This window comes from Leiobunum rupestre, chromosome 11, assembly GCF_980474605.1.
Source record: "Leiobunum rupestre chromosome 11, qqLeiRupe1.1.hap1, whole genome shotgun sequence".
Lineage (NCBI taxonomy): Eukaryota > Metazoa > Arthropoda > Arachnida > Opiliones > Sclerosomatidae > Leiobunum > Leiobunum rupestre.
In genome coordinates, this window is record NC_143394.1 from 31531873 (window position 1) to 31545328 (window position 13456).

Below are 13456 nucleotides of genomic sequence, written 5' to 3' on the forward strand. Positions count from 1 at the left end.
TTTAATTTTAACTGTGCGATTTAAAAAACGTTTATAAAATTATTAAATTTTAATATTATTAACTATGCGATTTAAAAAACTTTTTTTACAAAATTATTAATTTTTAATAAGAAAGTGCGTTTTTAATAAAACTAATTTTTAATTTATAAACTGCGATTTAAGAAAGTGCATTTTTAACAAATTAATTTTTAATTGATCAACTGAGACTTAAGATGGTGCGTTTTTAACAAAACTATTAATTTTTAATTAACAGCGATTTAAAGAACTGATTGTTTAACACAAAATCCAAAATTTTTAATTTAATATCAATTAGTCATTAATTTCCTAATTTTCAATAATATAAGGTGATTTTAACTAACCTTAGCACGCCTAATTTTTGTACCGTTAGCGCGGTGTATCTGATAGTCGTTATTCTATATAGTGTCAGAGGTAACACTCGAGAAAGTACTCTCGCATAACGAATCCGGTTGAGCTCGGAACGAAGAAATATTTCCCCCAAAAATGTCAGGGGCGACACCCAGTTCTCGCGCACTCTTATCGCCGCGAATGCTAGATCCATCTTTCTTTGATGCGCCGTCGAAGCCGGGACGACGGAACATAAACACGTTCGTGTATTAGGCCTACTCCCAAAGAGAGAGAACTCCGTGACTCTTGTTTAGTCTGCTAGATGGCGCTTCTAGGCTTGGCGCGAGAAAATCTCCTATACCTTTTGGCTTTACGCGTACGTACTATAAGGGTGCACTACTGCCGGGGGGGGGTAGGTTTGCCGAGGCTTATATATCGTTTTCGTCAAAATTCATGAGCTCGGTTTCGGGCTATTCTTCGTGCTCAGCCGGGCGCGCGCTCCCAAAGCTTTTAGCAGATAAAATTTTACGCAGATCCCTGTTTCTCTCTCCTATACCGGCTTTTGTAAGAAGGCGGGTCGGGGGGGGCGTAAAGGGGGGTGGAGAGCCCCCGATGTTTCGTGTTGAAACATGTAAATGGGCATATGGTCGCAGTTGACTTCCGCGAGATTTTTTCTCCTCCATACGCGCAATCTCTTGATTCTTTTATTAGAGCCTACTTTATATTTAAGGCCACTAGTGCAGAGACGCGTCGCTCGTAACGTAATTGTAGCGATACGTCATTTGAATGTAGGGATTTTCTCTCGACGGATTATATTGAGGTTATGATGACTAGCTCTCCTCTTAGTTTCGCTTACGCAATCGTCTTAGGATAACCCCTTCAATTCGACGACCACTCCGCTTTAGTTTAGACAAATAACGGATTTCTTTTATTTCATAACTTATTTCTTAGACGTGGGACCGCCGAGAGCGGGCCCGGGCCCCAAAAGAACCAATACTACTAGAGATAAACCCGGGAGAAATATACCTCGTTAGGCTGCCGGGGCCCCGGTAATTTGTACCGGCTTCCCCCCTCTCATGTCGGGCCTTCTTAGACGTATCTATAAGCTTAGGCATTATAGACAACCAAAACTGTAATCCAGTTTAACCTTTACCTTGATTGTTACAGCGCTCTTGTTAAGTCCCTACCTCTTAGTTTACAGCACTCTAGTTTTTAGCCTCTACATCAAGTATTACAACGCTCTAGTTAAGTCCATACCTCTGGGGTTACAGCGCTCTAGTTTATAGCCTCTACATCAAGTGTCACAGCGCTCTGGTTAAGTCCCCACTTAAAGTATTACAGCGCTCTAGTTTTTAGTATCTACATCAGGTATTACAACGCTCTATTTTTTAGCCTCTACACCGAGTATTAAAGTGCTCTAGTTTTTAGCCTATATATCACGGATTACACCGCTCTAGTTTAACGTCTACCTCGAATGTAAGATCTTTCTAGTAAGAACCCTTTGTTTACTCTCCACCTCGACGCTAACAGCTCTCTAGTATAGCCTCTACTTTGATGGTAACAGCGCTCTAGTTTTGCATTTACTTCGAGGGTTACAGATTTCTAATATAACCACTTATTTCATAGTAAGAATGCTCTAGTTTAGCCAATACCTTGACGGTAATAGACGTGGCCGGTTGTAAACCTTGATAAAACCAGTCTTAATAAACCAAAGTTAATTTTTAATTATTTGCTCTAAATATACTCACATCGCTATGTTTAACCCTTACTTTGACGTGAAACGACGTTCAAGTGGTGCATTTGGAGAGTTCCTCCTATTCTACAGGATTATACTGGAGCTTTGCCTCAGTATCGAGGGACTCATTTATTGGATAAATATTTAAACAAATCATTGCATATAGTTAAATATAGATCTCATTAGAACTATAACTTGTAAAAAAAATTTATTATATGTATTTTTATTTAGATAAAATATAATACTACACTACTACCTTATATATTATGTTCAAAATGGTGTGCAAATATTTTGGGATGAAATTAATCAACTAAATACTGTGAGCAATTGAGTTCAATATATTTAGGTAAATTTTTGTTTGAAAAGCAAATCGTACTGATAATATACAGCGTAAGATTTTAGACATCGTTTCCCGTTCAAAATGTCTGCAACCTCAATTTTGGAAAATAGAATCATGCTTTTTAATTTGGTGGGTGTATTTTATTTTTTGTAGAATTATTTTTTCATTTTTGGTAGGCCTTATAATTTTATTTAGACGTTTTAATAGCTAATAAAAAATATTTTTGGGGAATTTAAATTATTTTTGACAGATTAATATTAAGCGTTAATAAATTAATTTGGTATCGAAACTTCTGATTGCCTAATATTTGTTTATTAGTATGCTCGCTTAAAGTTAAAATATAAATATTTTTTGCAATAGCTTAAATTTTAGGTGTTCTTTTAAAAAATAAAGGAAGAAATTTGTTTTTTCCAAAGTATGGTGGATTTGAGGGGAACGTTTTGATATAAAATTGATTGGTTCTCGCGTAGTCTGATGGCTGAGTTAAGGAAGAGAAAAGGGTGGGAAGGGAAGGAGGTTGGTTTAAAGATTGGTTTCTCCCCGGGGTAAGATCAATTTGCGTGGCTCGCTCTCATCTCGGGACTGCCCTCTTCGCTCGTTCCTCCCTTACCTGCCTCCTCCCAAATAGGATGCCAAAGAGGGATGGCTTGGATTCTCCATCCTCCGTTACTCCTGGGTGACTCTCCATCCATCATCCCATCCCGAACACTCCCCCGACAAAGGTTTCACTTTTTTCCTTCCTTAGTTTTATTTTTACTACCAAAGTTTTCGTTCTGGTTTTTCGTATAATCTTAAATATGTGGGTTGGTGTAAGGTTCAATATTTGCCTACGCATTTGTGAGTTTGAGAGCCAAACCTTCCAACGCATTTGTGAGTTTGAGAGCCAAACCTTCCAACGCCTTTGTGAGGTTGAGAGCCAAACCTTCCAACGCCTTTGTGAGGTTGAGAGCCAAACCTTCCAACGCCTTTGTGAGGTTGAGAGCCAAACCTTCCAACGCCTTTGTGAGGTTGAGAGCCAAACCTTCCAACCCCTTTGTGAGGTTGAGAGCCAAATCTTCCAACGCCTTTGTAAGGTTGAGAGCCAAATCTTCCAACCCCTTTGTGAGGTTGAGATCGAAACCTTCCAACGCCTTTGTGAGGTTGAGATCGAAACCTTCCAACGCCTTTGTGAGGTTGAGATCGAAACCTTCCAACGCCTTTGTGAGGTTGAGAGCCAAATCTTCCAACGCCTTTGTAAGGTTGAGAGCCAAATCTTCCAACACTTTTGTGAGGTTGAGAGCAAAACCTTCCAACGCTTTTGTGAGTTTGAGAGCAAAACTTTCCAACGCCTTTGGGAGGTTGAGATCGAAACCTTCCAACGCCTTTGTGAGGTTGAGATCCAAACCTTCCAACGCCTTTGTGAGGTTGAGATCCAAACCTTCCAACGCCTTTGTGAGGTTGAGATCCAAACCTTCCGACGCCTTTGTGAGGTTGAGATCCAAACCTTCCAACGCCTTTGTGAGGTTGAGATCCAAACCTTCCAACGCCTTTGTGAGGTTGAGATCCAAACCTTCCAACGCCTTTGTGAGGTTGAGATCCAAACCTTCCAACGCCTTTGTGAGGTTGAGAGCAAAACCTTCCGACGCCTTTTTGAGGTTGAGATCGAAACCTTCCAACGCCTTTGTGAGGTTGAGAGCAAAACCTTCCGACGCCTTTTTGAGGTTGAGATCGAAACCTTCCAACGCCTTTGTGAGGTTGAGATCCAAACCTTTCAACGCCTTTGTGAGGTTGAGATCCAAACCTTCCAACGCCTTTGTGAGGTTGAGAGCAAAACCTTCCGACGCCTTTGTGAGGTTGAGATCGAAACCTTCCAACGCCTTTGTGAGGTTGAGAGCAAAACCTTCCAACGCCTTTGTGAGGTTGAGATCCAAACCTTCCAACGCCTTTGTGAGGTTGAGAGCAAAACCTTCCAACGCCTTTGTAAGGTTGAGATCGAAACCTTCCAACGCCTTTGTAAGGTTGAGATCGAAACCTTCCAACGCCTTTGTGAGGTTGAGATCGAAACCTTCCAACGCCTTTGTGAGGTTGAGATCGAAACCTTCCAACGCCTTTGTAAGGTTGAGAGCCAAATCTTCCAACACTTTTGTGAGGTTGAGATCCAAACCTTCCAACACTTTTGTGAGGTTGAGATCCAAACCTTCCAACACTTTTGTGAGGTTGAGAGCAAAACCTTCCAACGCTTTTGTGAGGTTGAGATCGAAACCTTCCAACGCCTTTGTAAGGTTGAGATCGAAACCTTCCAACGCCTTTGTGAGGTTGAGATCGAAACCTTCCAACGCCTTTGTAAGGTTGAGATCGAAACTTTCCAACGCCTTTGTAAGGTTGAGATCGAAACCTTCCAACGCCTTTGTAAGGTTGAGATCGAAACCTTCCAACGCCTTTGTAAGGTTGAGATCGAAACCTTCCAACGCCTTTGTAAGGTTGAGATCGAAACCTTCCAACGCCTTTGTGAGGTTGAGATCGAAACCTTCCAACGCCTTTGTAAGGTTGAGAGCAAAATCTGCAAATTTGGTTTTGGATATTAGGTTAATTATACTAAGTTTGCAAGAGCGTAGCCAAAAATGGTTTCTTTCTTGAAATAAGCGAAGTGAGCTGAAGGGGGGGTAGAATATCATATAGTCAAAGCTACTAGAATCGAAAAGCCTTTTTCTTCTCCACTGATAGATTTCTCCAATTCGTTAAAACACATTTAATCGCGAGGATTTGTGAGATTACAAAAAATGGAACCTTTAGAAAGTTTTTTATCGCAACGCGGGGTTTCCTTTACATCCCGGTTCCCGTGGCCCTCTCATTTTTCTTAGTCAGAGCCGTCAAAAGATGGAAAGCCCCGCCCCCTGACAAGTCACTAATGACATTTTAGCCCGGGTGCCTTCCTCGTAGAAATAAAAATATTTGGAACGCGCCCCCCTGCGGCAGCTTCCGACACTAGAAACGGCCTCCTCTCTATTCTCTCTTTTTACGTAAGCTTAATAATAATTTGGTGTGGCTGGTGGCGACGGCGGTGTCCGGCGCGGAATGAGCGGAAGTGGCGTAGGAAGCTTTTAGTCACGCGGCCGGAAGTGAACTCAGAATGACCCTCCCCAATTCCACCGGCATGTTTCGGAAGTGTAAAAGCCGTTTCATCGCTTTTTTATTACACTTGTTTCCCGGACTCTTCCTTTTTTGCGGTATGATCCATCCAGCGTTTGAAATAATGTTATTATTGAACCGTGTTAGGAAATCCTATATTCCGGAAAACCTTTTCTTGAAATATAGATTTATTAATAGCTTTGAAATCCTAATTACTTTTAAAAAGTGTTCCAAAATAATTTATAATTCCGCGTTATATAAAAGAAACCTATAGATTTTATATCGAACGATTTTTAATATATGCTATGAAATAAAATACAGGGGATTTTTCGAGGGGTCGGACACTTGCCATTATTTTGTACGGGATTTCGTAGAGAATGTTAATTTACCATAGAGAGAGTTAAAAGATTTTGCGATTTTAGACCAAGTGTACGGGATTTTGGTAAATGTCCGACCCCTCGGGATTTTTGAAAATGGATTTAATAGTCGGCGCAATTTTAGAACTAGTGAAAACGTCGGGGAATTTAATTTTTGTTGCAAATTAAAAACGTTTACTAAAATATAGGTTGAAACTCTGAAAATGGTCAGGTGGAAAACATTTTAATTAAAAAACAAAATTGTATCACTCTTGTTTAAGAGTTACAGCATCTGAATTTATAAATTGAAAAATGCTGAAATTGTATTGTTTCAACCCGGAAAACTACGTGAAATTATCGCAAATTTTGCGTACGGGATTTTGAATCTCAAAGTTATTTCAGAAATCAGAAACTGACTGACATTTTAGAGCACAATTAATAATAATAATAATAATAATAATAATAATCAGCTAGGCTAATACCCTAAGTCATCAAGCGACTTTTGAAGCCATTAATTAAGGTGGCCGGGTTACAATGCGTAGGAGGGTGGTGGCAAGCCCTGCATGCCACACGATCGAGCCAACAGCTCCCTACACTAACTATTACCGTTAACCTCGACAAGTTTTTATGGAAGGGGAAACCGAAGAACTCGGGGGAAAACCCCTTAAACCAGTGGGGAGAGAACTTGCAAACTCAACGCGGAAGGAGTTGTTCCGAGTTTTCACCCAGTGCCACAAGCTGGGATCGAACCCGGCTCCTCTTGCTGCGAGACGAAAGTGCTAACCACTCCGCCACCCCACTTAGAGTTTTTGGAACTGATTTTCGCCCAGATTTCGGGACTTTCAAGTATATTTCAACAATTCTAAAATCGTTTTTCACTAGCGTGTACGGGATTTGTACCCTATTATGGCAGCCGTAACCATGGCGCCATCCTAAGATTCTTTACTGAACTATTAATTATGAAAAGTCGCGGAATTCTATAAACTTTCGTCTGTTAAATAGTATTTCATCGATGAATCTAGAGATGGCCGTAGTGTTAATTACAAACTTTTGTCAGGAATTTATTTCTAGTATATTTTTATGAACCTAGCTGCAGTACGATCAGTTTATTGAACCAACTATGAGTGTTATTTATTAGGAATAAACTGGGTAAAAACTTGGAAAAAATCCTTCCGCGTTGAGTTTGAAAGTTCTCTCCCCACTGGTTAAAGGGGTTTTCCCCTAAATTCTTCGGTATCCCCTTTCCATAAAAACTTGTTGATGTTAACGGTAATAGTCAGTGTAGGGAGCTCTCGGCTACCTGATTTAAAGGTTTTAAAATTAGCTGGCTGACTTTGACCTATAGGGGTGCCTTTAATATTAGCCTAGCTGATTGTTATAAAGCTTAAACTCTTCCATAGACGCAACTCTAAGGTTCCACGATTTAAAATCCTAAACATTTCGTAGCTAACTAAATTAGAAATTATAATCTAATTTAACACAAAATAATCCAAATGCCAGAGGCTAAAATAAGTATTTCTTAGAACTGCCTAAAAAATAATGTACATCGCTATATACAAACTAGTGTTGTTAATTTTCCGGAAAAATAAAATGCGGGAAAATTTCCAGAAAAGTTTCCGAACTGCGGAAAAATAAAAAAATGAAACATAAATTACTTTTTAAGGGTTTTTAATGTTTTTAACTTTTTATCGATATAAAATGTATAATAACAGTAAACATACTACAAAACATTAATAGTGTTACATTGTTAATCAGTTTAAACTAGTCTAGAGGTTTAGTTTTACTTTCAGATTCGAAAAATTAGGTGAAAATACCGCTTTATTTAAATATGCAAACAATGTATTAGACTAATCGTGGAATGAAAACTTTTATTTTTTTCGGAAAAATACGTAAAATTTTCCGACTTGCAACACTAATACAAACTAAACCCCTAAAACATAATTCAATGAGCGATAAAAGCACCGAATTCAGAATTGGTAGCAGACGAATATTTTTATAAAATAATGAGAGAAGAAATGGTTGCGCCCATGGTTGGACATAAGGATATTTTTTTAAGTAGTCAGCCTGACTAGTGAGCCTCCTATTTTAATTTATTTTAGTAGTCACTGACTAGTGGGGGTAAAAAGGGGGGTATAAAACAAGAAGTAAGCCAACATTTGAGAGGTCGACTTTAAGAGTCTTTGACGAGTTAATATTTTCATTGATAATATCATCAAATGACGCATTAATTTGAGAACGAGATTCCGAATCAAAACTTGTATGAGATGCAGTGAACTCTCTGGACTCCCGATTTTTAAAATGGGATTTGTAGAATGAATTTATTCGCCATTATTTATGAATATTTAGGTATATTTTTCACTAGTCAAATTGACTAGTGAGCCCCCAGATTTCGGTTCATTTTAGTAGTCAGAGCGTTTATTTTAATAGTCAAATGCCGTGACTAGTGCCTTATGTCCAACCCTGGTTGTTAATAAGTTAAGCAAAATTGTCCGGGTTTGTCGATATGTACCGGAAAGACCCATGAGGTAATCAGCTATATTAAATTTGTCATACTTTTTTGTGATAAATTCACGATAAATAGCACTTCCCAAATCCGATTTTAATACTACTCAGAACTGCCCACTATTTTAGGCCCTGCCAAACGCCGCGAAAATCTATAGGCGAATATCACGGAAGACAGTAAAGAATCAATTTTTTGATTTTTTTAAATCAAATTAATCGATTTTTTTATTTAAATCGGATTTTTATAGATTTTTTATTTATTTGATTTTAATTAAAATTTCAAAGTTTTATATAATTTAGTATCATAATTTTACCTAAAACTAGGGATGCACCGATATATCGGCTAATTTTTCAAATATCGGTATCGGCCAATATCGGCTTAAGCGAGGCCGATATTAGCCGATACTTCTGGTATTAGAAAAATATTTTCAGGAAAAACTTTAAAAAAAGGCGATACTCAACTAACTAATTAATGGAAAACATTTATTGCCACAACCTTACATTTCCTTTTAAAAAGGCCAGTTGATCGCTGTTGTAGGAAATAATTATTCGCGTCCAAAACGGTCAGGAATCATAAGTGGTTTTTCGACTCCAAAAGCCATAGATCATATCATTTTTTAACAGGTGGTTGCGATAGTAAACAAAAAAGCATAATATTGTGATAGGTAACTTTGTTAATATCGGCCGATATATCGGCTATCCTAGGCCGATAAAATCGGCCGATATATTGGCTGTACCCATATCGGTGCATCTCAGGCTAAAACAAATATGTTTTAATTTTTAAAGACTAATATGTATAATGAATTCATTAAAATTAAGCTAATAATCATATAGAAGTTTTTATTTTTTAAAACCTATTTTGGTACTTTACAAAACAAATTCGGCGGAATCTCCACCCACAGGTAGAATCCAATGCAACATTAGGGGGGAAGTAGAAGAAAGGTTATATTTAAACCTAAGTTATAGCAATTGGCTAGGTTTTCTCTTTTTCAAAAATACTTTATGAAAATTGATTAAAATCAAGTTGGAGTACTTCGCGATCGATGAAGTCGGTAATCGTCGCCTCACTTTCGTAAATGTATTTTGGGTTCGTGCGAGACCTACGGCATCGGCTCAATAATTGGAAACGGTTATTTACTTTTGTAAATACGATGCAATATAGGAGAAGAGTAACCGATACAAATAGTCGCGCTAAGTTCGAGTCTCTCTCGCGGGGGATCATTTGGCGTCGGCGCTAATGGCCGAGTTTACTTTATTTCACTCTCCCCGAGACATTTACGATCGAGGCAGACATCCCTCTTATAAAAATGACGCGTGTAAGGTCCCCGAAACAATTGAAGGAGAACTGGCCGGTTCAAATCGCGCCGTTCTATACGAAATAAAAATGCCCATTTCCTATAGGAAACTAAAACCCTTTTTATAACGCAATTTTTTCTCTCCCGCCAGGCGAATCTATTGGATATTCATCAAGGCAACGTTTCTGGCAACGCTAAAAGCAAAGGTAAGGTATCTTTACTCTCTTTCTTTACTCTTATTCGGATGGTAATGCCCGCTCTGTCTATAATTTTGTTTATCGGGCTTTCGCTTGATGCGAATGGCGTATATCCACTGGAGCTTTTTTTCTCCTCTGACGGGGAAAATGCTCTCGAAATTGACCTAAAGTGGCCCTAGGGTTCTCGGATGGTTATAGAGCTTAAGGTGTTTTAATGTTTCGGGGGCTGAAAATCGGGCCACTTCAGAGGTCCTAAGTGCCCTACGATTTATAACTCGATATATCGACTACAATCACCATAAATCTGCTCTCGACGGAGTGTTTCTCGTATTGGCTGGCTGGGATCTGGATGTCGGGCCTTGGCGGGCGGCTTATGATGAATCGGTTTTATTTGGAAAAGACTCGTTTACATACCTACTTACGAGGTAATTTTATAGGAATGAGTTTGAGAAATATTGATCGACACGCGAATATAGGGGTTGAAATTGTAGAAGCGTTTTGTGTTATTTCCGGGAGATGGAACGAATTATACAACAAGTCTCTAGTCATGACTATCCTGTAACTAAGGATATACCGATATCGGCCGATATTAACGAAGGTAACTATCATAACAGTAGTGTATGATAAAAACATTGTAATAGACGGTTCAGTACACTGTCATACCATTTTATTCTAATTTTTCATGAAAAACGTTTGCAAGAGCATATCCGAATATGTTTCTTTTCATTTTACGTGAAATATATTTTCTATCACAAATCGAATATCGTTGTTTTTTATTTGTTTACACTCGTAACCCCATGTCTAAAAAAAAGGTATGATCTAGCTTCTGACATCTGGCGTCCGTGGCGTGGACAATAAAATAAAATATTATCCTTAGTTAATTGAGAATTTTCCTATTTTTAAACGTTTTTCTGAAAATATTTTTCTAATATCGGTTCATCCTTACCTGTAACTATATTTTAATATGATATTTTGGCTAATGAAGGCGTAATGATTTTCTCCTAAAAGGTGATAATAAACCATTTCCATCGAAATCATATAAAATTTTAATCCGGGTCGTCTAGAGTTTTTTAATCCGGGTCGTCTAGAGTTTTTTAATCCGGGTCGGCTAGAGTTTTTTAATCCGGGTGGTCTAGAATTTTTTAATCCGGGTCGCCTAGAATTTTTTAATCCGGGTCGCCTAGAATTTTTTAATCCGGGTCCTCTAGAGTTTTTTAATCCGGGTCCTCTAGAGTTTTTTAATCCGGGTCCTCTAGAGTTTTTTAATCCGGGTCCTCTAGAGTTTTTTAATCCGGGTCGTGTACATTTCTTTTGAAAAGAATGCCTTCCCAATATACTCATTATCTCTAAATATAATTAAATGATAATTTAATATAATTTTAACAAATAACGCTACCAAAGAACTTTTTTCATTTAATATTCGCTCCCAAAAACTTAATTTGAACGTGTAGTGCTTAAAATAAATATGGTTATTTCAGTTCATTAGTTGGCTAGTATTGCTAAAATACACCTTTATTCAAAATTTATTCTAAACATCAGATTACTTCCCACGCTATTCTCGGTCTAAAGGTGTAATCTTTAAACCCTAAAACGTTTTATTCGCCTGTTCCGGGGATGAGAATTACTCCGGCCCATAAACTATTCGCTTGTTCCGGAGTATTAGGGCTACTCTTTTTACTCCTTCTGGAAAGGAGGTGTAAAGAGAGTAAATCAGATTTGGTCGTCTGCTAGCCAGAATATATCCGCTAAAAAGGTCACAAGCAGCCATTTTGGAAAAACATTTTTACTTAATTATCTTCGAGTTAAACTTTGGCTTGTCAGAGTATTTTAAGTATATTAGATTTTTATAGCAATTCCGCTCGTGGGTGTTGCTTGGCTTCGTTGCCACGGTAACGCGTCTCGATCGGCCATGACATTATGACGCCCATGGCGGTCACGTGATTATTTCGCAAGATCGTGTGGTGTTTTTCCTCGTGATCTGTGACGTCAAATTATTGCCACGGTACCTGGAAAACCTGGAATTCCTCGAAAAGTCAGGAAATTTTAATATGGGTATAAAAATCGGGGAAGAGTCCGATAATTTTAAAAAAGTCTATAAATCAGGGAAATGCCAGGAAATTTAATTTCAGTTGCAAATAGGAAACATTTACTAAAATATAGGTAAAAAAATACAAAATCTTGACACACAATAAGTCAGGGAAAATCTGTAGAGATGGTCAGGGTAAACGTGGAAAAGTCGGGGAATTTAATGGTGAAAAAACTGTGGCAACCCTGCAGCCGCTACACGACGCTACGAGCAAGCACTCAATAACTTAATTGTCAAAACTCAATTTTTGAACTACCCAAAATTACTCCAAGAATAAAAATTTGGGTAGTACTGAATTTTAGAACTACCCACCCAAATAGGCTCGGCCACAAAATCGGGAGTAAAATGTAAAATGACGTCGTAGGGCTAGTCCGGCCTGGTAAAAATTCGACCATGAGGTGTTTTATTCTTTTCGGACTAAAAGTGTACTCTTTTTATCCGAAAACTTTTTATTCTCCTGTTCCGGGTTGATAATTACTCCGCCCCATCTAGGAGCCACAAACACAAGGAGAACGCAGTTAACGCCGTGTTGTGTACAAATTTCATTGGACGAGCCTTTACGCTGAACGTTTTACGGAAAGGCGGAAGTCAATTTCCGAATTTTCCCCTTCAATGCGCGACTTTTGCCATCTCCTTGTGTGGGGTGCTGTGTTTGTTGCTCCTAGGCCGCATAAACTAGTCGCCGGAGTATGAGGGCTACTCTTTTCACTCCTTCTGGAGTAAAACGGATTTTGTCATCTGCTAGCCAGAATTTATCTGCCGAAAAGGCCACAGACAGAATCGGAGTAAAATGACGTCATAGCCTTACTCTTGTTACACTACTCCGAAATCCCGGAACAAGCGAAAAGAAACCAACGGAATAACAACAAAACCGCTTCGTTTGTAGACTTATCTTTAATAACGTCTTAGTTTTGGTCACTATCTATAAACTCCTCTTTCGCCTCGAACTGTTGGCTGAGGATCTGTTTATTCGTGTAAGTCAATTTCTCATTTATCGACTGCGCGTATACAACTTACGGTACGGGGGTATAAAAATAAAGATAACGAATGTAGTTTTTGGAGCTGAATTTCTTGATGCCTCCTCTTAGCGACAGTAAATAGTCTTAAGCGAATGATGTTACCACGACAACATCAATCGAGGGCTCCCTTTAAACGCGGGGATTTCACCAAGACGCGGGAAAGGACCCGGGTTACGGTGACAGTTCGTCTAATTGATGGCGATTTCACCCCCTCCCGTTACCGCGGTTACGCTAACTTCAACGAATATGTTAATCGGAATAAATCAAACTCGCTATAAGCGAGTAAAAAAGTGCTCGTAAATGAGTGATGTCCCGATGACGAGCGCGGATTCCCCTTGATCCCCCGCAATGACCTTTTGATGACCCCGCCCCCATTTTACCCCATTCGGCTTGTTTGACTTTCACCCTCTCCTCAAAATGGATACTCCCTATTTTTTCGCGTACTTCATTTTTCCGAAGGGGTTCGATCTTTT

At 38.8% G+C, this 13456-nt stretch overlaps 1 protein-coding gene across 2 annotated transcripts in view; it reads left to right on the forward strand.

The window, feature by feature from the left end:
• Window positions 1-13456, forward strand: part of LOC149922262 (S phase cyclin A-associated protein in the endoplasmic reticulum-like) — a 65462-nt gene that overhangs the window by 39018 nt on the left and 12988 nt on the right. For both annotated transcript variants that reach the window (XM_090163756.1, XM_090163755.1), the window contains one exon: window positions 9833-9887. In XM_090163756.1, the coding sequence (XP_090019882.1) occupies window positions 9833-9887 (55 nt within the window). The remainder of the gene's footprint in view (window positions 1-9832; window positions 9888-13456) is intronic.